Here is a 23,530-nt window from a genome sequence, read left to right as displayed (position 1 = left end):
CTAAGGTAACAATCATCACTGTCGTTTTTGAACATACTGAATTAAGATGACTTTGGCTATAATAGTGAGAAGCGTAGAGAATCGGCCACGAGTGTGGTGGCATAGGAGGCTTCAAGAATGCAGGAAGGAATAATTTAAGAGCAAAGGAAATAACTAACTGACAAACTTTGGAATTAGGAGTTCATTCACTGCCGGCGGTAATTTGGGCGCCACATGAGAACCGCGGCATCAGACGACCGGAACAGGAAGTAGTGCAGCCCACGGTTTTCCACGTTCCTCCTTATCAGCGACGTTCGAGTTCGAGTGATGATACGACTCGTGATAAAGAGGGACATCAAGTACCACGCAAGGAAAAGAAGTGAGTTAAGCTCATAACTTGCTTACGTGACCGCGTCGCGCTTCATTCCAAACCGAGCCGGTGCAATTGAGTTTGCAGACGATTTTCAGGAAAACCCATCAGACTGCTTGAACTCCCTGTCGTGAAATATAAAACGAAAAACGCCTAAACCAGCGGCCACCGCCACCATCATTAGGTTACGAGCGTTTACTGGGAAAAGCACCGTGTCCCTCGGAAAGCTGCCGCAAGCTGAGACAATCTGATGAGGAGTAGAGAGAGAGAGGGAGAGAGAAAACAGTGAGAGGAAAGCGAGTCGGAAGGAAAACCATTCCAAAGGAAAACCAGCCAGCGGCGTTCATTAAGGGTTGATGGAACTGGAATTAAACGAGGAGTCGCTCGTTTCAGATAAATTAGAAACTAGATGGGCGCAGGTGCGCTTAGAGAGATTGAAGTGTCGTCGCTGTCGTACGATGAAGAAACTGTAGTAATCGACAACGAAGGGAAAATGAAGACGTATGTTTGTCGAGTATGTGATTATCTGTCCCGCTAGAGAGAGAGAGAGAGAGAGAGAGAGAGAGAGAGAGAGAGGACTTGCCGCAAACGGAAAGAGCAAAAGCGCTCTTTCACTGATACACTTTCCGAAGTCCCCACCAACTTTAGTTCGCACCAAAGCACAAGAACCTTTTCAGGAAATGGGCGAGAAGACAAAGTGATATATATAAAACGGCATAGGACAGAGCACGTGTACGGCCAAGTTCCAAGAATACGCAATACTAACTGCCCCACAGTGCCACCGAGCACCAGAAGCACGCAAATGTTTATTCGTGGTAGAAAAAAAGAAAGAAAGGAAAGAAATTTGCCGATCCAACGGACACGTTGCAGTCTACGTGAAGCGAAGCTTTTGTCAAATGGCTAAATAAATGCTGTACAACGAACAGTGATGCGTACAAGTCTGTGTACTTTCATTCTATATATGCAGAGCGTGATCTCATACAAAATGACTGTGCACTGACAAATCTCGCAATTTCTATATCACTTGTGTCACACTGGAAGATACATATAAATACTTATAAGGCTTCTACACCTTTTGTGTCAGAGTAGCACAATCCCACTCTGGAGTGGCACACGCCCATTCTGCAAAATTAGCCAAGAATGTGCACATGCGCAGTGGCACGTTCCGCATGAGTAAATAATAGAAAATCAAGTAAATCAAAGAGGCCGCTGAAGATAGAGAGAGAGAGAACCAAAAGGGAAGGAAAGACTGCAGGGAGGTTAGCCAGTGTAAGTACGGGCTGGCTACCTGGTGCAGCGGAAAGGGGTGAATGGAATAAAAGGTCAAAGAATAAACCAACAAAGAAAGAAGTGAGAAGAATTCCCACAATAACACGATGGTATATGCTACAACTTTCGAAGCCCTGAAGAACTTGAGCAGGGTCCTACAGGCATTGAGTGCTGAAGCCCGTCTGGACCAGTGTCCAACTTTTTCCTCTGTGAAGTGGCGATTGTCCAGTTTTCCGAGCGCGGTCGCGAGCACTTTTCTTGACACATCGTAACGCCGCATACAATGCGCTATACCGACAAGAGGACGCTGTGCTTTAGAAATTCCTATGAATCGACATTATGTGTTCGTTTCCCCCTTCGAATTAAATTTTTTTTTTCATACGCCGAACAGAGGTGCGCTTACTCGCTCTACTTTGGCGGCGAGCATGCAGGGTTTAAATAAGCCCGTTTGCTGATACTTGCATTCGGAGCACATATAGACTTCTTATATACATATATATCAACAAATATATTCGGCAAGGAAACCACGAACGTCAAATCCCAGGGAAGGGGCAAGGAAGGATTCGCTGTAATGAGACACCGACACAAGCGTTCACGCAGTGCCTACAAATAGATTTATTTATTAAGTTGAAGTAAGAAGAAACAATACGAACGGGAAGAACTGTGCACGTACCGGCGAATGTCTATTCACCGGCAAATGTTCTCTCGTGGGGGACCTCCCGAAGAAGTCCGCTCTTCACGCTGTTCAAGGTTGAAGCCGGTTGCGAGAGACTCGCATTGCAGTCACGATATAGCGACTGTAACACTGCACCAGCAAGTAGCAGCTTTTGTTCCGGGCATACGAGCAAATAAAACTTATTCTTTCATCCTCTCGCCGTCAATTTCTGTAGCGGTATGTGTATGGGAGAAAAGTAGCACTTTTGGCTCTGGATATGTGCCACCAACATAGCAGTCACCAAAGCAGCAGCGTTTTATGGCTGTTCCTCTTTGTGGTACTTATGCAACTAGAGGGAACTCCTCGTTGCTGAGAAAGAGGAAAGTGAAAGTAGGGTGGTTAACCAGGTCGCCCATAGTTTGCTACTCTGCTCTGGGCAAGGGGAAAGCGGGAAGAATAGATGAAAGTAAACGGAAAAGAAGTGATGCGCGCGCACATACAACAGCGTTCGCCGTGCAATTAAAGGCGGTCGTGCAGCCCAGTCGTTTATAAAAAAGCGCAGCACTGCTATGATGACTTTTTCTGAGGGTGAAGGGTGAGTCCATGGTCTCGGTATATTTTCTTCTCTGAAGGCTTGGTCGTCCAGTGAGTTTAAAGCAGCATGCAAAGTCTGGTTCTTCGTCAAAAAAAATAATAATATAGAGAGGGATGGGGGGTACAGTAGATGAAGAGATGTACTATGGCCTCGTCACACTGAGAAAAGTTGCAAGACGCACTGCTCCTCATGCCTATACGAGAACGTTAGGAATAATGCGCGTATATATTGGCGTTTCCAGCGAGCTAACAGTGTGTGTTAGGCAGCGGCCGGCGTTGTCGGCAAACACTTGTCCCGCATATAGTTCGACACGTTGGATGTGGCCCGCAGGAGCGCGGAGATCACATGTTGCCGCAGCGCATGCGTACAATTGCGCGGCAAGCAATCACATTTCTGTTTCTCGAAGCTGCAAACCCAGCACGCTCGCTTCTGTGAAACCGGAGTGTGGGCAACCAGCGCTGTATAGCTTCGCCTGCCAACAGCAGCGCCGGAACGCACAGCCTAGCGAGTGGTGGACGCAGTTTTCAGTAGCACACACTGCGATTTCGTGTCAGCGAATTCACCGATCATGTAGAGACACACTTTTCACGGCTCCTCCCCTGACAGAAAACCGACGAGCTAAGACGTAGCAGCGCATGCGCTCAACGCAACGCGCATTGCATGGCCGGGCGCATCGGGCTAAGCAAACGTTGACACACGCGCGCGTCTGTTATCGTTAAATCTGTTGCGCCATCTTCGTAGACTCCTTTCTGGACGGTGTCAGCATATCTTAGTTGCACACTAAAGCTGCCATAGCGCCTCCTGGCCAGCGCTGGTTCCCCATAGGCCATGTAGGCTGGCGTAAGCAACAAGCTGCCGGCCCATAATCGGCCAGCCAAGAGAGCACGCGATGCACTTTGGCATAATTTAATTATGGGGTTTTACGTACCAAAACCACGACTTGATTATGAGGCACGCCGTATTGGGGGACTTCGGACCCTCTGTGGTTCTTTAACGTGCACCTAAATTTAAGTACACGGGTGTTTCCGCATTTCGCCCCGACAGATACGCGGCCGCCGTGGCTGCAGATTCGACCCCACGACCTCGTGCTTAGCAGCCTAACATCATAGCCACTAAGCAGCCACGGTGAATAAAAAGAAGCGTGCACTTTGGTAAAGCGGCTCTGGAATGTCTTTCTTTATGGCGCTGGCGTGAGATGGGGCATGTTCTATTCCCATGCCAGCTACGCCAAAGCGCGCGCCAGTCACACTGACTGCGCCGGACGCTGTACTGTACAGCGTACAATTTTCGCCGGCATACCGTAACGTTACCGCGAGTCTACGCTACGCAGGAGTATGTAAAGGCACGGATATAGTCCAGAGAGAGAGAAAGAAACGAAGAGGGAAAGGTAGGGATGTTAACCAAGGACGGTTGGCAACCGGTTAACCAACCGGTTGGCCCGGTTGGCTACCCTAAACTTGGGGAGGGGAAACGGGAAACAATAGGTAAGGAGAAATAGAAAGCAAAATAATAAGCCGCTCATTCACAGAGCTAGTCGCAGATGAATCTCAGCTGTCACAAGCCTTCGTACAATCCAGTAGCGTTTCCAGCGTGGCAGGCATCGGCCGACGAAGTCGGACGCGTAACGCCAGCGACGCTAGGATCGCTGAAAATTGCACCCCAGTGTAGTTCAGCGCTTTGAACGTGGCCCGCAGCAGCACGGAGATGAGCTGTTGCCGCAGCACATGCGCACGCGGGCGCGATTACTTTTTTTTAGTCGTTTGGCAAAGGCGCAAACTCGGAGCAACCTCTGCATTTGCACTCGAACTCTAGGCGTGCAGGCCGACCAGTGAAGCTAGCGCCCGATGCACTCTGGTCTAGTGGCTCTGGCGTGAGATAGGACACATTCCGTTCCCGCGCTGGCCATGCCAACGAACGTACAACGTCGCGCAGTCACGCTTACTGCGCGGTGACGCCATGAACAGTAGAGCGTCCGCCGTTGCGTTATATACACCGTAACAGCACCGTGGCGCGCCCGACGGTTACGCTGGACTACATCCGGGCATTGTCCTTCGACGTGCCATGCCGGGGAGAAGACACCTGTGTGATATGACACTTGTGGCGGTAAGTGATGGTCTCCGTATACGTGGATAGCCGCGCTATAGTGTACACTGCATAGCTGCTTGTACACCTACACTCGAAGACGTAAAGGGCCTTCACCTGATGCACTGCCTTCTGATAACTACTGTTTATCGGCGCGCCCTTCCGCTCAGCCATTGCCGACGACGTTTGCTGCCCGCATGGTGCTAACAATACACGAGTTGCGATGTCGAGTGTTGTTGCCGATATTTGTATGCACGCACCATCTTCCTACTTGGAGGTTGGTAACTATATGCCGAACAGAAAAGCGTTTGCTCCGACATGCAGCGTGAAACAACTGGAAGCATGCACCATGTTTTGAATACTTTGTTAATATATACACGCTCGCCCCCCCCCCCCCCCCCCCTCCTCGCTCGACCGCACACAACAAATCGGGCGTCATTGTCGGGACTGCGCGGGACACTCGAAGCCTATGATTATCGATGGTGGTCGGCGCGAGATTGCCTCTTACCGGCAAGGACAAGCGCATCGGAATAACAACCGGCGCGCGCCGTCCCACGCACGCGGAAGCCTCGTCTGCACGTAACCGCGCCAGCTCCTCGCCCATGCATTCGCTTGCGAGCAACTTCTCGCCGTGCTCGACCTGGTGCCCTTGTCCTGGCTGGAGTGACTCAGAAGCACGCGATTGAACCGGAGCTGCGTGCAACGAGCGCACTTGTGGCACTTTCGCATATATATATATATATATATATATAACAAAGCGCAAGTTTGAGCACCGATGACGATATATGCAGCGCGCACGCCACCGGATCCGGATCCTACTGAAAGAGTGAGATCATTTAATGGTTGCAGGCCGAAGTGTCGGTCTGTTAGCCAAGCTACCAGGCAGCAGCAAAATGATGCCGGTCAAGGTGCGCACGTACGCGATGACTACACTCATCATGCGCTTTTGCGAAGGTGCTTCAGCGTGTGTCTCCTCTATTTTTACCCTTCCCGTATATATAGCTGATTTTGTTGTTTTTGCTGCTTTAACTCCTATTTGAAGAAACACCCTTCAAGAGGAGTCTTATACGTATGAAGATATATATAGAAGTTGGCAGTTGTACTCACTTATTTCCCAATACAGCGTTTACATTTCAGCAGAGTTTGTGAGCGGTGCAAACCGCAAAGATGACAATTGCATGCGTTTAACGCCTTTGTGGTGGATAAACATAAACATTGCATTAACTCGCACGCTGGTGAAAGTAAACACAGTTGTGCAGATCGCTGTTGGTCGCATTTAACACACACCGCTTGATTAAAGCTTCGGTTCACGTAGGTTCCAATTCGTGTGCGTTGGATCTGCACAATCTTTTTCAAAGCTCTTAACGCCACATGCGTAGTAGATGTCGCTACATATAAAAATTGTGGCTTTAAGTGACGATCGGACCAGATTGCTGGCAATAAAGACAGGAAGATAGCTCTAGCTGGACGCAGGCGCCGTGGAGCGAAACAATTAGCAAAAAAGTGTAATTTATGTTCTCTATTATGCCAGCACATTCCTTAGTTAATTGTCTATTGGCTTCTGCTATTAACGCCTGGGAAAAGATGGAGTGAGTTATTGCATCTTCATATTCTTAAAAAAGCGCTATCTAAATTTGTTACTTCTCTATCCAAGTGTGGCGTGTTTCTCTACTATGTCTACCGTTCGCTAAATTTCGTGAAAGTTGCGGTATACCGGCATATAAAAAGACTCAGCACCGCACCGCTTTTAAATTATGTGACCTCAATGACGTCCTACTAAAGGTACAATTTAAGGTTCTCAATCAACGCTGCGTTTAATGGCGGCGTGGTTTCAAATATATATCACGCCGATTTCGAGAGAAAATTCGACACGTTTAGGCCGCAACAAGTGACAATATCCGTTGAACGAAGTAATGTAATTTTGAGGCTACTTTTTGTTAACATTAGTTGCACCTGATCTTCCGTGAAGGCGACGGCGGCTCCACCTAGCACGCCTTCCGCTTTAAGAACGCCATTGTTCGCCCATATATAGTGAAATAAAAATGTCAGCTTAAGCCTCATTCGCCACTAAGGTTTAACCTAATCTCGTAACTATGAAAAGAAAATCATTCCCATCCTACCGCTCGTGCCCGAGACAATGCAACTTCAATAGCAACTCGTTCCGCTTATTCGAATGTGATAGGATATACTCTACAGAGTGTGTGTCGCTTGGAGCCTTTCGGGCGGCGTTCTGATGCGGTGGCGTTGCTCGCTTGGGGTGCTGCCAGAATAGTCTTGTGACGACAGTGATGGGGGCGTTGACATCGGCGTTGGTGATGCAGGCCCTAAAAAACCACAACGAAGACGATCTCAAGGCGACAGATCTCTGCGACCGTTGATCGACCATTTTTGCCGAGCACTTTGCTCGAGAGGAACGAGATGGCGCTTTCGGCGGCGCGCCGCACGTTGCCTCAGGTAAAGCGCACGAATGCGAAGCCATTACTGCTTCTGCCATGCTAATGTGCGATAAACTGTCGGAAATGCTACTGGGTGTTCGCTAACGCACTGCGCTCACTTCATGCTGCAAAGTGTGGAACGGTAGAGGGAAGATGCGTGCAGTATAGTTGGCTGCAAAAATAGGGGGCTCGCATATTAAGGAATGGAGTCGATCTGTGTGGTTGCTGCTGCAAAAGAACTGCCTGTGTTGCTGGCCCTTCGCGATGCGCAGCTTTACTCGAGGATTTAAAAAAAAGATCACACATCCGCCAGCGCTGCGTCGCTAACCTCCAAAGAAAGGACTTCAACCCCGGAAGGTCGGCAATTAGGAGTGATTACCGCTCGTTACAGAAGAAATTTGCGCCACTTATTGGCATTGTAACTTTGTCGCAAGTTACCTACACACATCTGCCCTTACACGCAAGCTTACTCTATCGCCAACGTATCCAGAATGAGTGAATGGGCGCACACTTGAGTCAATGCGCCGGAGCACGAGTGACGCCGACTACACCGACAACAAACGAATGTTCGAAGCTGAAGAACGTTTCGTGACAGTCTACAGATTAAGCGACTGACTAGCGATAATACGTTTTCGCTAGAAGCTATCGCAAAGTACAGGTCATTTACGTTCGAAGCCTTGTGTACAGAAAGAACAAGCCTATCGCAACTGAGCACACCCGCGGGCGATTAGGCGGAAAATAAACAATCAGATAGTGACCGCATTGAGTAACCTTACTGAGTCACATACATGAGAAACCACTGCCCCGCTGCAAACCATCGCCCCGCTTTTAGTAAAAACACCGGATACGCTTCTCGCGCCTTGTGGGTAAGGCGTAATGAGCTCTGATAGCACTTACATGTCCTCTATATCTGTGGCCACATATTCGCGTCATGCACACAGTCACCGTCTACGACATCCGTCGAAACGGAGGCTTGCTGCGCCGCGGCGTCATGCGCCTGCATTGTAAACATGGAGGCAGATGAGGCAAGCAATGGACGCGCCTCCACGTGATCAAACATGGCAGTGTCCACGGGATCACCGGGAAAAGTGTCTATAGTCTTCCTGCGCATCACCACGTGAGCGCTCAACTACTAGTACTTTCTCTCTCGCTCTCTCTCTCTCTTCCTTTCTATCCGATTTCCTCGGACCAGGGTAGCAAATGGGACATCCGTCTGGTTAAGCTTGTTAATTTTCTTCACTTATATTTATCTTTATTATTGCGCCGCTTTAAGCTGTTTCCCAACTTCGGCGGCTATTAAAGCGAAGCTTTCTTTGCCTCCCACCCGCGTTTGCCGTGGCCGCAATTATCTGCTGCTGGTTGGGTCGGTATCACGACGGGTATATTTGCGGACATATTGAGAAGTTTATATGTGCGCCGAATGGATAGTCCCAGCGAACTAGCCGATATATAATCCCTGTGCACTGACAGACGAAGTAGTGCGAGTACATGTAACTATTTTCAGCGTTATAATAATTCCTACACAAAACCTGGACATATAATGTCGGCTCAAAGACGTCCAAAGCACACCGACCTCCTAATGAAATACCGCATTATACTCTGTGGATTCTTTGGTTTGCTTTATTTCCTTTGATTTGTCCATTCGGTGAGCAGGTGCCATTCGCCCCCCCCCCTTCCCTCCCCAAGTAGAGCTGTGGCACAATACGTGCATAATCAGTAAATATAGCAAGGCTTGTGCCATTTTTCTTGTGCATACACTTGTCATCACCGTTCTTCTTTCGACAAGCTTCATACATTGCCTTCGCCCACGTGACATTGCCGCGCAGACGGCTCACACTGTGCTTCCACCTGATTTGGTGTTTTCATTTTGGCATAGCTTGTGAACGATGAGGTGAAGAAACACAAGAACTGCATGCGATTTAAGGTGTGCCCTTTTTGTGGAATCAACAAAAGACAGTATATTTGGTTGCGTTACTGCATAGGATGAAAAGGAACAGTCTTAGGCATACGATTTAACTCGCGCCGGTTGACTGAAACTTCGCTTCGCGTTCAATCGACATAGGTATTGTAGCTCGTACGAGGCTGTTCAATTTCTGGTCGCTATTCTTTTATTTTCGGAATGCCGTGAGACTCGATCTATTGTGAGGCGCCACCGTTCTTGTCAAGAGCCTTATGCGAGTTCCGTAATGGTAGGTGTGCTTTAGTAAGCTTCAACACAATACAGATATGAATTGCGGTGAGATTATTTAGCACACGAAAATAAAAATAACAGCAAACAATGGTCTGAGCAGAGGTCCTGAAATTATAAAGAATCATGTGGCACATGATCTCCAGGGCATCCAAGGGTCCGAGGGGGTACCAAAGCTGTAACCAGGGTGGCCCACGGGTTTGTGCCTCCGAGGTCGGAGCGTGCCGTTATGGGCATGCGTTACGGTAGGCGTTATTGTTATGCGTGCCGCATTCAACATCCGTTGTCCGCTAAATTATGCTACATAATGATACTTTGTTTACACTAAGTGCTTGCGCGAGTGCTCACTTCCCCTCACGGCAATATCGCGTGCATGCTTCGCCGCATCACGCACTTATAGTGTGGTGAAGCCGTTACAAAACGCAGGTGAGAGCTCTTTTTCATTATTTAGGCGAATGCAGTTGGCAGCCGCAACGTGATCTAAACAAGGTGCTTAAAATACACAGGAAGGATTTATCAGTAGTTTCGCTTTATGGATAAAGTGCGGATTACTCGGCAACCTCTGTGACCAATCGAATGCAATGCCTTTGTTACCTCTCTTTTTATTTTTGTTTGCTTTATTGACAGGAAATTTAGAGAAATTTCCCCGGCATAATGAGTAAACGCAAGGCGGTAGAAATGTGTGCACAGCGACTTCTTCAGAAACTGCCTAGACGATGAAGTCCTCTGATAGACCCACTGAGTGTTATCGATTGTCGTACACTCTTTAACTGCACAGTTCAAAAGATCGCTATCCAGTGCACTGTGTATCAAACCAATTTAGAACGCGTCTGAACGTGTTTTCTTGCAGTTTGCTGCTACCTTTTAATCACAACAAAGATTTCGTAAATTGAGAGCTTCTTTTTTTTTTTTTGAGCCGAGCCGCATTTCGCGTGTCAGCCGTATATGGCAATACAGTAATCTGCCTTGCACCTGCTCTGTTTTTGCCGGTCAAAAAGATCTACCGTACGCCTAAGTGTTCTAATGCACGGTTCAAGGGGGTGCAAATATTAAAAATGTTGCACACAAATTGAATGGTGCGTACTCTTCGATTTGTATTCGATTCGTATTCGATTCAAGAAACTTCACTTTTCGAAATTGTCAAATGATTGTTTTTTCTTATTTTCTTTTTTTGTTCGAATATGAGGGATCAAAACACCCCTCGCAGACTCGCAGACTCAAATACGATGTAAGTGAGGGTTGTTCCGGATGATTTTGTTTCAGGAGAGCCGCAGTCCTGCACCAGTACTGGAGCGAACGCACGGGGCGGGTAACTATAACTACTCAATAATATGCGGTCATTCTATGAGAATGCTTCGTTTTTAAACAGCCTACAAATTCGTTGTGTCGATTCTGGGGATGGTAGTTTATCATCCGGCCAGTCTCACAGGTTTGTGTCCATGTAATACAATGGGTGGCTCGTTGATATCCTAATCGTCTCCTTCAAGCAACACGAAACTCCATCTGCATCTGGGGCGCAACCGGAGATCGTTGTTCGAAACGCACGTTCGGTCTGTGTTCAGTTTCGCCTCACGCGATTGGTTTAGGCCATGCCGAGTCGTCAGCCGCGCCTGGCGACTTGGCGCGGCCTTGGCACTTCAGTTGACCGGACGTACAGTTTTAAATAACATATTTACATTCGCATGTATATCAAAAAGAAAAAAAAATAAGTAGGCTCCTCCCTCTTTCCCTTTACCAAACGGGCTCCACGCAAGCTTTACGTTTCACTTTGTTCAGAAGTGAAAGTATTCGATACTTTGTTCGACATTCGGAAATCGTTTCTAACGAATATTCGTATCCGATTCGCGAATTTCCCTATCTGAACGCCTTTAATATGGCTATGCGGTGTGGCTTGAAAACACAAAATACCACGTAGGAAAAAAAAAGTGGAAGAGAGCGGTAAAAGAAGACGAATAATGAAGAAGCCGAAGAGAAGAGAAAGAAGAATATTAAGAAGAAACTAATCAAGATCAACATCAACTAGCGCTCGTGCCTTGTTTCTGGCACGGGTATATGCTTGTTATCTGCCAGTGGACGTAGCATTGCAACGAAGACAAGTGATGTGCTCGAGCTCCTCTTTTATAATGTACCTATATAGATGAGCCTTTCCCTTCGCACATCACTGAGGCAAAGAAAGACTATATGAAAGTCCGTGGCGTGGATGGGGCGTGGAGGCGTGGATGGGGTGGACTCGTACATCGACGAGTCCACCCCATCCCCACCGGCTCACGAGTCGGCCTTCAGTCCCCACGCGTAAAATTAACCTGGTCATACGCATCCCCGCTCAGTCGGAGCTCAGCGTCACTCAGATAGGAGTCGAGACGCATCTCGCCTGAAGCATTACTGGCTTTGTGGGAACCCTCTGCATCTCTGCTGACATGTAAGCCATTCTATGTATGCTTCTGTCATCCATTAGAGCCTTCTACTCTGTTCTACTTTGCCATTGGCAGGCCACCTTCGCTAGTAATATGTCCCTCACCAACATTTGGCACCTGCTCTTGCGAACAGTTCTTGCGTAAGAACATATTTGTGAATAGGGGCCAAGACTTATTGTCGGCCATTGTAGGAGGACTGGTACAGCACACCCTGCCATTCCAAAGCTTCCACCCATTCCATTCCACCCCTTCCACCCTGCCATTCCATTCCACCCAGCCCACATCTTCTCAATTTCTGGTGGTTTAGAGCGGACGTCCTATTGTCGATGCTGTCCGATTCCGGAGTATTGCCAGATTCGGCAATGGTGGCTTTTTGAGCCAATCAAAAATGCCTTAGCAGTTTTCGCTCCCGTTCCCCCCTGTGCAGCGCGGTTGAAGTCTTCTCCCCGTAGAGACAGTTACTGCGGTGCACTTTATCCCACCTTTTCTTCCTTTCAAACAAGAACCTCCATCTCCCTGTCAGCCAATCACAGCTAAAAAGACGACGAAATCGACAATACGGCGGAATTTGACAATGTCCCCAATAGCAAGCCAGGAAAAGCTTTACTGGAACTATGCATGGGGACAGCTCACCCGTGCATCGGATTCAAAGCGTTTCTCTGCCACTGCATACCTTTGCAAAAATCGCGACGTCATTCTTACGAGAGGACAAATTTCTCGCACCAGCGTTGCTGCATGCTTGCTGAAAAATCGCTTGCAGGAGAGGACCCGTTAATTTGGTATCGCAATGCATGCGACTTTGCGAAGCGTGGTCGCATGCCAGAGATCGAGTGGCTAATCGGCGGCGTTGTGCGCGTTTTCAGGCGCCGAGCGCGCCTGCCTGCTTTCCTGCCGAGCACGCGAATGCGAGGGGAATGCCGCGGTGCTCCTTCGGATGGAGGATGCTCGCTTTCGCCGCGTCACGTTGGGAGGCGGCGAACTATTTTTGACGCCGCAGGCCGCACGCAGGACGGCGGCGCGACGACGACGAAACATGAGGAACACCGCAGCCTCGCAGAAAATAAGAAAACAAAGAAAAAAAATATGGAAAGGCGTGGGCGGCGTGCGAACTGTTTGGTGTGGAGGGAATGAAAGAAGGTGCATCGAAGGTTTCTGCCGGCGCCCCCTTGGCTGAGGACCCGATAAACCCTCTAAATATACCTCATATACCTTAACGCAATGTTGACGAGGGCAGTGCTGGCAGCAGGTGGTGGTTTGCCTGCCTCCGACTTCCAAAGATGGCGCCACTTCACTCGAGTCGTCTGCTGTTGCTCTGCCGTCGGACTTCGCGCGGCTGCTTTCACAAGAGCGCGACGTAAGTAAACACGTCGTCGGATAGCCCATTCAACGCTGTATTTGCCCAAGAATACCAGATGGGTTTCTATGGGCATCCACGTCCCGGAGGTGAAAAATTTCATTTGCCTTACTACAGACACGGCGCCTCTTCAAGTGAGCACGCTCAGCCAACTTCGTTTGTTTTGTAACATCAAATTGAATATCGCTTTCAGAAACCGTGCCCATTCCCACCGCCGGTCAGCACAGCATACGTTTTACTTCTTTCGTGTTTTTCTTTTTTCCTTGCGTGCAAGCGGGTGGGCGCGCACGCGCGCGTGCCTGTGATTTCATGTCAGCTGACTTTTTTTCATTTTCTGCGAGTAGTGAGTTTTTGTTCCTTTCGGGCATGTCGTAGAGCGTGCTGTGGGCCTTGTCTTTCGCAACATGGTTAAACCGCAAGTACAGGCTCGAGCATATCGTGCGGCTATGTCCTCATGTTTGGCAGTGTCCGTCGTGTAATAAGAATCAGCGGCGTCATTAGCTCGACCTTGGCCCTACACCCGTGGAAACGCGGCGAGAATCGATGCACGGATGGGTCATTTATTTTCGACAAAGTATGGCTGGTTCACCTAGGCCTTCAGTTTGAAGCTGAAAAAGCCTGTTGTCAGTGCCGTGATCTCGAAAGCGGCCACATTAGAGAAAGCATGGAACGACGGTGGATCTCCCAGTACTAAATCTGCCCGTCTCTCTCTCTCTCTCTCTCTCTCTCTCTCTCTCTCTCTCTATTTTAAAAAAGAAATTGCTTTCGGCTATATCGATATGTTGAAATCTCGTTTTATCGCTTTCGTTTACGTGACGGGCTGGTGGAAAAAAATGCAGAGAAGAGAGAGAAGAGGACAAAGAAACGAGTCCGGCGTCAACTCGCGTACGATCGGCTCATAAGCAGACGGTTTGCTGCTATAAGGATGCTGTATGCTTGTTGCAATTAAAGCTTGTTTTCGCTCGATCGGTGGCCAACAACAGTGCGCGTCTTCCTTCCCTCCCCTCCAGCCTGTTTCGTTTCTTGCGCCGCTGTACACGACGAAACGCCGACAGCGCTCGTTTCGATGTCAGCCGAAAGAAAGGCTCGGCGAGCAAGCGGGTACAATAACGCGGAGCGAGCGATTAAAAAAAGAACTACGCGACAGCCTGTTGGTTTTCCGGGGCTTTAACTGCGGTCCGAGCGGCGTAGCCGGGCCGCCATTCCGAGTGTCCGCTTTCGTGTTGCTCGGAGGGCCGCAACCGAGGCTGCAAGCGTTGCGACGCGAGGAAGGAAAAGAAAGCGGCGAGGTCTCACGTCAGCGCGGGCGCCGGGGCAACGCGTGCTGACGTCGTTCGCCGGCGGCGTGACCTTGGGATGGCCGCCACGCATTGCTGTCGCACGGTAGCAGCGACGCGCGCTTCGAGCGCTCAGCTAATGGAAGCTTTGATCCTCCGCACCACTTCGGCAGACGCAGACGGGGCGGGCGCCCCCCGAGCAGCTCTTCCTACCATTTTGCGCTCACTTTTCAGCTGAGCTCTCTCCTTCGCTAGAGGGACCTTATCCTTCGCTTCCGCGGTGCGCCCCCTCGTGAGAGAAAGCTTTCCGGAGTGTTTCCACGTGTTCGGAGCCTCCCTCGAACACTTGGGCCGAGATAAAGTAGTATGCGTTTCTCTCGTTGGGATCGATTTGGTGCGAAAGCGTGGCACGAAGTGATTTTTTTTCTGTTCTTTTTGTACGCCTGTGTCGCTAACTATGGACGGCCGCTGAACAAGGAGTGTTTGAGCGGCGACGAGAGAGAAATAGAACGGACAAAAGCAATGAGAAAGGGAGGGAGGCTAACCAGAAAGGAGAATGCTTTGTAAATACGCATCGCTCACTTTCGTAAAGACGGCGGGACGGTTACGATGATCTGGCGGCGGGTTTTACTTTTCTCCTTGTAAACCCGATCTTCTACGTACTCGTGTAAGTTCAGTGCAGCGTATTTTTTTCCGCACCGCGTGAATCGCAGGACGCCTGAAGCGCTCGGCGTTGGTTCGACTCAAACTAATAGGGCAAGTGGTTAGTTTCCGAGTTCTTGCGATTTGTGTGGCAGTAGGCGCTTTCATCTCGTTTTCATTTTTTCACAGCCCTTGCTCGTCGCGATGAACGGGCAAGAAGGCGCAATACCGAGCCTATTGTATAGATTGCGTGGTGCCTGAATTGATTGATTAATCAGCTCGATAGCATTCAACGGTATTTAATTTCTGTACGCGTTTATTGCTCCCGGTAGACGCAGACATTTCTGGCGTCTTGGGCCAGGAAGCTTTCTGACCTCCATTTGGGTGGAACAGAGGCGTCGACTCATTGATTCTTATAGTGGCTCGCGCTTCCGGTACTATCAGCAACCCAAGAGAGTCTTATATGACTTCCCTATTTTGTGGGCAAAATGCTTCTGAACGGGATATCTTCTCAAAGCCTACACAGTTAATTCGACAGTTTTTCTATACCATACAGTTATTCTAATTCGAGCTCGGTTAATTCGACTTCGGGCTTCATTCAAACTCATTAGAAAGTCCCGGTGGAAAACCATGCAACGCTATGGAAGGAAAACTCGTTTAGTTAAAGCACTAAAACGCGCTGCTTCGGTTAATTCGACCCCCGCCGGCGTCATCTCATGTACGCAGCGACTACTAAGGCTTCAAGAACAAGAAATTAGATGTGAAATTAGATGTCAAGAAATTAGATGTGTTAGATGTGAAGCTCTTTTACTTCAATTTTTCTTTACCTTTATTTTTAGAACTTTCAGAACTCTGCTTTCCTTTTTCTAATTCAACGCTGAGACAGTGCTTAAGCACGTGGGCACTCGTTGCCACATGCCGGTTGAGTTACCGTTTCAAGAGCACTAAGCTGAAAGACTCTCCCGAGCAGTAGAAAAAAATTTTGAATGCGTTCACTTTGCCACCATTTGTTAATTCGATATTTCGAATAGTTCGACCAAATCTTGCAGTTCCGCAAGGGCCGAATCAACGGGAGTCGACGGCATGGGAAAGCACTCGACGATAACTGTATAAGGTCACTAGTCCGCAGAATCTCGCCTGCAAATTCATAGATTTTATATTAAAACAACCATATATTTCATATAGATTGTCCAGCTATACGTTTATGAGGGTGTGAACCTTCTGCTACCTTGGGTACCTGAATAAGTTCTGAAGTTGCGCCTTGAGAATTTGATCACACGTGACCTTCTAAGTGATATTTCCTTCTTCTAGTTTGTTAAGACGTTCTTAACTGTTACCTTTTTTTTCTGAAGGAGGAGGAGAATTAGGAGAATGATGCAAGTTGTGGAAGGATTTAGCCTTGCAGGGACATGCCGGAAGTTGCTTCGCCCAAGTGTGACCTTTTAAAGTGCAAGAGTAAACATTCCGCAAAGTTCGTTTAGCATTACTTGCTAAACGTCATCACTCGCATGAATCGATCGGTACATTTAAGAAACTTTAGGAGGTCCTCCCTGTCCTGTTCCATTGTGCTCTCAGATTTTTTCTGTTTCTTCCGAAGCGCTGGAAATGCATCCGTTATCAAAATTAACTAGCCCAGCTTTCTGTCACAAGGAGAGGCACCTCTTTCCTGCGTGATCCTTATGTGATCTCTGTATCCCTAATAAACATAGTTGGAAGCGGCACCATTTGTATCTATTTCCATGTTCCTGTCTTCCGCACTGTGCTCATTTTGCCATGAATTGTCAACACGCCCGAGCTTTTACCCTTGTCAGTGATGTTGCGCCACAAATTGGCCGTGTGCGCTCTTTGGGGACTCCCCACTAGGCAGCCCCTTCATCAGCGCCCGCCTAGACGGGGACAGGGCCCGGGCCAAAAATGAAGCTGCCATCGAGGCGACAACAACTGCCGCCCTCCGTGGAAGCGGTAATGACCGCGAAGGCTAGTCTGACGACACTGACAAGCTGACCGTCACGGAGAGCAAGGAACCAGTGTCGGCGACTTGTGCTGAAGGAGCGTGAACCCCTGTTTCCAGATTGTCTCGTCCTTGCCTCAAGCGGCCGGACATGAAAAGCGGAGTCCAGTAATGTGGCGCGATCAGAGACGATGCTGTTCGATCTGTTGTCGCCTCAGCTCTGTAATTTTTGCATAGGTTTTGCTATTCATTAAGTGAGTTATTGATATCCTTGGAAGACGGCCGCATCGTTAATGCGGTACTGTCCCTATGGGAAGAGTACGGCTGCTCCGGCGCCGGCATCTTTAAAGGGACAGCGCCATCCGAAGGAAGCCAGCGTGGCGGAGGCGGCCATGGCCTCGCAAGGTGTGGAGCTGCCAGACATCAGGGATGATAAGCAGTCCAGTGCGTCATCATCGATCAGTGGGGACGACACAACTATCGTCGACCCTGACGAGGAAGTGGCTGATATGGCGGAAGTGGACAGCGACTGCTTCAAGGTGGTGAGTCATCGGAAGCAAAGAACGGTCGGAATCCCAGTGGTAGTTTTGCCAACAGAGAAAGGTATTGATTTGAGAGAGCAGAGCCCTATCAGGCTCTTCGAAGCCATTAAAGTACTGCTGGGATCTGCCCCGAGTCGCAGCCGCTTCACAACGCAAGGCGCTCTTTATTTAGATATCGCAACGGAAGAGCAAGTTGACATTCTCCTCCGGTGCTCTCTGATTGGTGACATGAGAGTTAAAGCCCGGCTGCCCCACTCCTACATGACTAACACATGTGTTATTAGGGGAGTACCAGTGTGGTATTCGGAAAGCGACCTTCTTAACTACTTGAAACCGCAAGGTGTTCTGCACGTGAAACGTCTCATGCGCCGGGTGGAGACTCAAGAAAAAGAATGGGCAGCGAAACCTACTAACTCTGTTGTGATAACGTTTGCTCCTAACACCGAGCGCCCCGAAAAATTTGACCTCGGTTTTACCAAGCATGCAGTCAAAGAATTCGTTGAACCTCCTCCCCGATGCTTTCGGTGCCAACGCTTTGGACATGTAGCTAAAGTTTGCATCAAAGATCAACGTTGCAAACGATGCGGTGGTACCCACGATTACAAAGCCTGCAAGGCAGATTTTGCTTGCGCTAATTGTGGTGGTGACCATCCAGCGAGTTTCGGTGGCTGCCCCTTCCGTGTAAGCGCCTTACACCGCCGAGTGTCCTTTATTAGTGGTCCCAAACCACAACCTACTGAGAAGCGGATACCTGGAAGTGACGAGTTCCCGGCGTTAGAGTCGGAAGTTCGTAGCGTGGTAACAAGCAACGTCAGTGAGCGACCTGAGCCTAGCAAGACGGCAAAGTCCTCTGTGGGTGAGTCGGTTGTTCGAGCTGCTGCAGCAAAAAGTGTCCAAGTTTCTCAGCGACCAGATCACAGCCAGACTCGACAACATGGAGGACATTCCCTCGCCTCAAAAGAGATGAAGAAACCAGCTGCAGTGGCCAAGAGTGGGTCCCAGTCGCAACATTTGAAGTTGTGAGGCAGTGCGTACAGCAAAATAAGGAGCTCAAAAATCAGTACCTGTCCGACCTTCTGCGAGTTCTGTTTGAAGTTCTGCGTTCATATGTTCAAGCGATGCAGACTGGCACCCTGAAGAACTTTCTACAGCTCGTTCTTTCCTTTGAACCCATGATTACCACCTTCGCAGCGACCTTTACCTTATAATATGGCTAGTCTTCTTCAACCTCGTGCAACAAAAAATCACCGAAAAGTGCCGTTTATTATGCAATGGAACTGCGCTGGGATTATAAATCGATTAGCAGAACTTAAATTATTTCTGAAAGATACGTGTGTTCCAGTATTAGCCCTCTCGGAGGCTGGCCTACCAAGCGGGAGATCTTTGACTGGATATGTCGCCCATAAGAATTGCAGCATAAAGTCATTTTCCGCGGGAAGTGCCGCCCTTTACATACGAAGAGAGATTCCTCATGTGTCTTTGAACGTCACCGATCTTTCCACCGATAGTATTGAGGTAGCGGCTGTGAGGATACGGCTTGGCTTCCGAACTCTTTCTGTTGCGTCCGTATACGTGTCTCCGCAGAAGAAGGTAGCAATGGACTTGTTTCTCCAGCAGCTTTGTGACCGTTGCCCAGCGCCCCGAATTATCTGCGGGGACTTCAACGCCCATCACTCTGTCTGGGGTGACAGGAACACAGATTCCCGCGGACGCAAACTTGTAGAAGTTATCGACAGTTTGGACCTGTGCGTGGCCAATGACGGAAGTCCCACTTTCTTCCGGCCTCCAGCCTCAGCCACATCGATAGACCTAACCTTGCATTCATCTGACGTCCGCGTGAAGTGGTCAACTGCACCTGACCGCATGGGAAGTGATCACTATCCAATTTTAGTGTTTACTGCCGACTTCCATATGCACGGCTCTAAAATTAGCCATGTTGTTAATTGGGACAAATACAGGGAGCAACTTGCATGTTTTTCTGGTGATGTGATAGACAAAATGATTTCTGGTAAGATGGCTGCTACCACAGCGGTCAAGTTGCCTAATCATTTTCCGACTCCTGATTTAAAACTCAGGAACCTTTGCGCAGCGCGCAGAAGGGCGGAGCGACAGCTGATGCGGAAGAAGGACGACAGATCCTTGAAGACGACCTTCAATAGGCTTAACTCTGCCATTCGACGTCATACGAACAAGCTTTGTAGGTCGCAGTTGGCGTCCTTCTGCGCTAGCTTGACGGTTTTCTCACCGATGACGAGAATTTGGCGAGTCATTGGCAGTCTTGCTGGAGATTCTCGTCCTAGTAAACCTTTCGAAGCGCTTGCACTGCACAAGCAGAAACCTCTCGCGTGCTTGGCAGAGGACTTTGCAGATGCATTTGTCAGTGTAAGTTCACGAATTCAACCCAGCGCTCTGCCTGCAACATCTACGTCTGTGATGGACTCCCCGTTTACACTTTGAGAGCTACAGACAGCACTCAGCAGCCTGCGGCGTCGATGTGCACCAGGTCCTGACGGCATCACCAACCAGATGATGCAGAACCTACCTCTGGAACACCGGAAGATGCTCCTAAGCTACCTCAATCGAGTGTGGGAGACTGGCGACGTTCCTCCTTCATGGAAGGTGGCTTGCGTTGTCCCAGTGCTGAATCCCGGCAAAGAAATGACAGACTTGGCCTCGTATCGTCCTGTATCACTGACGTCGTGCGTGGCTAAGCTCATGGAGAAGCTGGCAAGTAGGCGTTTATCTTGGTGGCTCGAAGATAGAGGGGCTTTGCCAACATGCATGGCTGGATTCCGAACAGGTTTAAGCGCGCAAGATAGCGTCTTGGACTTGATAAGCCATATTGAACATCATAGAGCTTTCGGCCTTTCAACACTAGTTATTTTCCTAGACGTATCAAAGGCTTATGATAGCGTCCTTCAGAGCTCAATACTAAATAGTTTACAGGCCATGGGCGTACAGGGCTATCTTCTGCGATTCATTCACTCATTTATCAGTGATCGTAAAATTCAAGTGCGGTTAGGAAGTACCACAAGCACCGAAAGGGCGGTATCGCGAGGTGTACCTCAGGGAAGTGCTCTTTCCCCAACGCTCTTTAACGTTGCAATGGCTGGTCTTCCCGCTGAAGTGCAAAAACATTGCAGGCATGTCCATATGTCGATATACGCGGACGACATTTGTCTTTGGTTAACCGGATATCAACACAAGCGTTTAGCTCTGATAGCTCGACAGGCATTACTTTCAGTTCAAAATTACCTTCAAGGTGTTGGCTTGACTCTCTCGGTGGAAAAATCTGGCTTCATCATGTTTCCAGGTAGAGGAAGAAGGTATGCGCGGCTGAAGATAGACCTTAATCAATCTTGTCTTCGACAATTGAAACACTAGCGCCTTTTGGGCGTCATTATTGACTACCGCCTACAGTGGCGACGAGCTGTGGACCTGGTTGTGACATCGATATCTTCGCGTCTCAATGTGATCCGTAGAGTTGCAAGTGAGCAATGGGGAAATCACCCTTCTTCAATGATCAGGTTGCACGATGCACTAGTGACGCCTCGAATAATGTATCAGCTCCTTTTAATTTCCCCATCGATATCACAGCTGGAACGACTTGAGGTTCTGCACAGAAAGGGCCTAAGAAGGGCTCTTGGCGTTCCGCAGACTGCTCCTAACAATGCAGTACTTTATGAATCTCTATCGAGACCTGTTAGCCTAGTCGCTTCACAAAGGTTATTGATGCAAATTGACCGCCTCAAACAGACGGAAGCCAGCCGAGCCCTTCTACAGCGCCTTCGAAAGAGATCCGAGTCCCGAGCGTACTTGGCCCTTAATACTCTTGCTTACCTGGGTCTTGACGATAGAGGTCGAACTAAGAGGTTGAAACCACCTTGGTCTTTCGCGAGCCTCGATTGTTCGTTGGCAATTCCTCACGTTCGTGCTAAGCGGAGTTCTCCTTTGGCGGCAACGCGTTCGCTCGTTCTGGAACATCTTGAAACTCAATATGCACGTCATCTTCAAATTTTTACTGATGGCTCTGTGGACAAGGTCAGAGGATCTAGTGCAGCTGCTTTTCACATTCCCTCTTTGAAGTATGATTGGTCCGTTCGCTTCACTGCAGTCGTGTCCTCCACAACGGCCGAAAGCGTTGCCATTGAGGCAGCTCTCAAAAAGCTACGGTTTTGTACGCCTCAACCTGTTGTCATTCTTACAGATTTGAAATCCGCCCTTCAAAGGTTAGAGCACGGGTTCCCTACTGATGCCTTATCTCTAAGCTCCCTACGTTCGGTGCAAAATCTCCGTGTCATAGGCTTCTCCATACGATTCCAGTGGGTGCCATCACACATAGGTATCATAGGCAACGAGATGGCGGACAGCCTCGCCCATAGAGCGCTGTCTGGGAATCCTTTGAGAAAAGTGCCTCAAGAAGACAAGAGACTCTTCAGAGAAGCGGTGTCGTGCCACTTCAGTTCTTTGTGGAGCTCACCTCACAAGCCATGTGTGATCAAGGGTCTCAAAAGAAACCAAGCCACCTTGCTGCTCCGCATTCGCACGGGCTCTGCTCGTACCCCTGCGTGGATGTATAAGACTGGCCTGGTGTTATCACCGTTATGTTCAACGTGTGGTGTGTGCGGTGACATAGAACATTACCTAATGTGCTGTACTGTGTATAACGCGGAAAGGAGGGTGTTATTCGGGTCCCTCAAGAACACATGACTTCCTCACAGTTCTCTTCAGGACATTGTTTTCCCGCGCGGGAACCGGTTGTGTAGGAAGGAGGTCTCTCGCCTTCTGTTAAATTACCTACAGGACACGGATTTGGCTTCCACATGGTGAACTGAGGAGTGACCATTTGTAATTGGGAGGTCTGTGTCTGATTATGTGATTTATTTATTTTAAGTGTCGCTACGGTGGAGCAATTGCCGGCAGCAAATGCAAGGCTAATCCCACCAGTAGCCTACAACAACTCAACTCAACTCAACTCAACTCTGTGGCGCGATCAGGGGCGGAGTTCTGTGAACAGTGCGACCACTCTGATTGGCCGCAACAAGGTCGTCCAATTCCCTTTTGTAGGGAACCAGGGAAAACTACTGTTTTTAAGGCGGACACCTTTGGTGCAGTGAGGTGTGTGCTGACGTGTGTGCTCAGTCGTGTACTGAGCTCGGTCATTCAAAGTGCTCCTACATGTGGAGTGTGCTGCCGTATTTGGAGCCAGTTGTGTAAATATGTACGATAAACCCCTTTCTCGTTTCCTCCAACTTTTCGACTTCATCTCCTCACCAACAGGCAGCTCTCGTTGATAGGTACGCACCACGGCGTGGGCCCGCTTTGCCAGCTTCCCTTACAAAAATTTTTATAGACAGTCTATAGACGTCTATAGACTGTCTATAGACTGCCTATAGGGTTAGTACGACGCTCCGGTAGTGCGCAGGCCGGCTACCATGTTTTAGGCTCTCGGCGGTGTCGGCAAGCGACCCTCCGAGTGGCGCCCGAGTCCGAACCACGAATCCCCAAACGAGATCCCAACAGTGATCTTGCCGTCATTCCGAGAACCCTTGCCCAGCTACAGGGTTGCTTAAGACAGTGATATTAAGGAAGTTGATGTAACTGCTTGTAAAACGTGCGCAGCAAATTTTGCCAGCTATGCTCACTTATGCTTTTGCTACTCGCGTATTTTGTTTTTCGCTAACGCTTCAAGATAGATGGGCCCCTTTTAAACAGCTGACGGACAGTCTCTAGGCTGCGACCGCCCTTTAGCTGGACTATAAACATGCAAACAGAAC

The 23,530-nt window shown here is 49.0% G+C and overlaps 1 protein-coding gene across 1 annotated transcript in view; it reads left to right on the top strand.

The window, feature by feature from the left end:
* Positions 1-13,383: 13,383 nt before the first annotated feature.
* Positions 13,384-23,530, top strand: part of Elp1 (elongator complex protein 1) — a 230,558-nt gene continuing 220,411 nt past the window's right edge. Inside the window, exon 1 of the mRNA XM_075680709.1 lies at positions 13,384-13,475. Coding sequence (XP_075536824.1) covers positions 13,410-13,475 — 66 coding nt within the window. The 5' untranslated portion in view covers positions 13,384-13,409. The remainder of the gene's footprint in view (positions 13,476-23,530) is intronic.

This window comes from Dermacentor variabilis, chromosome 2 (genome assembly GCF_050947875.1).
Source record: "Dermacentor variabilis isolate Ectoservices chromosome 2, ASM5094787v1, whole genome shotgun sequence".
NCBI classification, from domain to species: Eukaryota; Metazoa; Arthropoda; class Arachnida; order Ixodida; family Ixodidae; genus Dermacentor; species Dermacentor variabilis.
The sequence above is the reverse complement of the archived record's forward strand: the minus strand, read 5'-3'. Positions and strand labels throughout refer to the sequence as shown.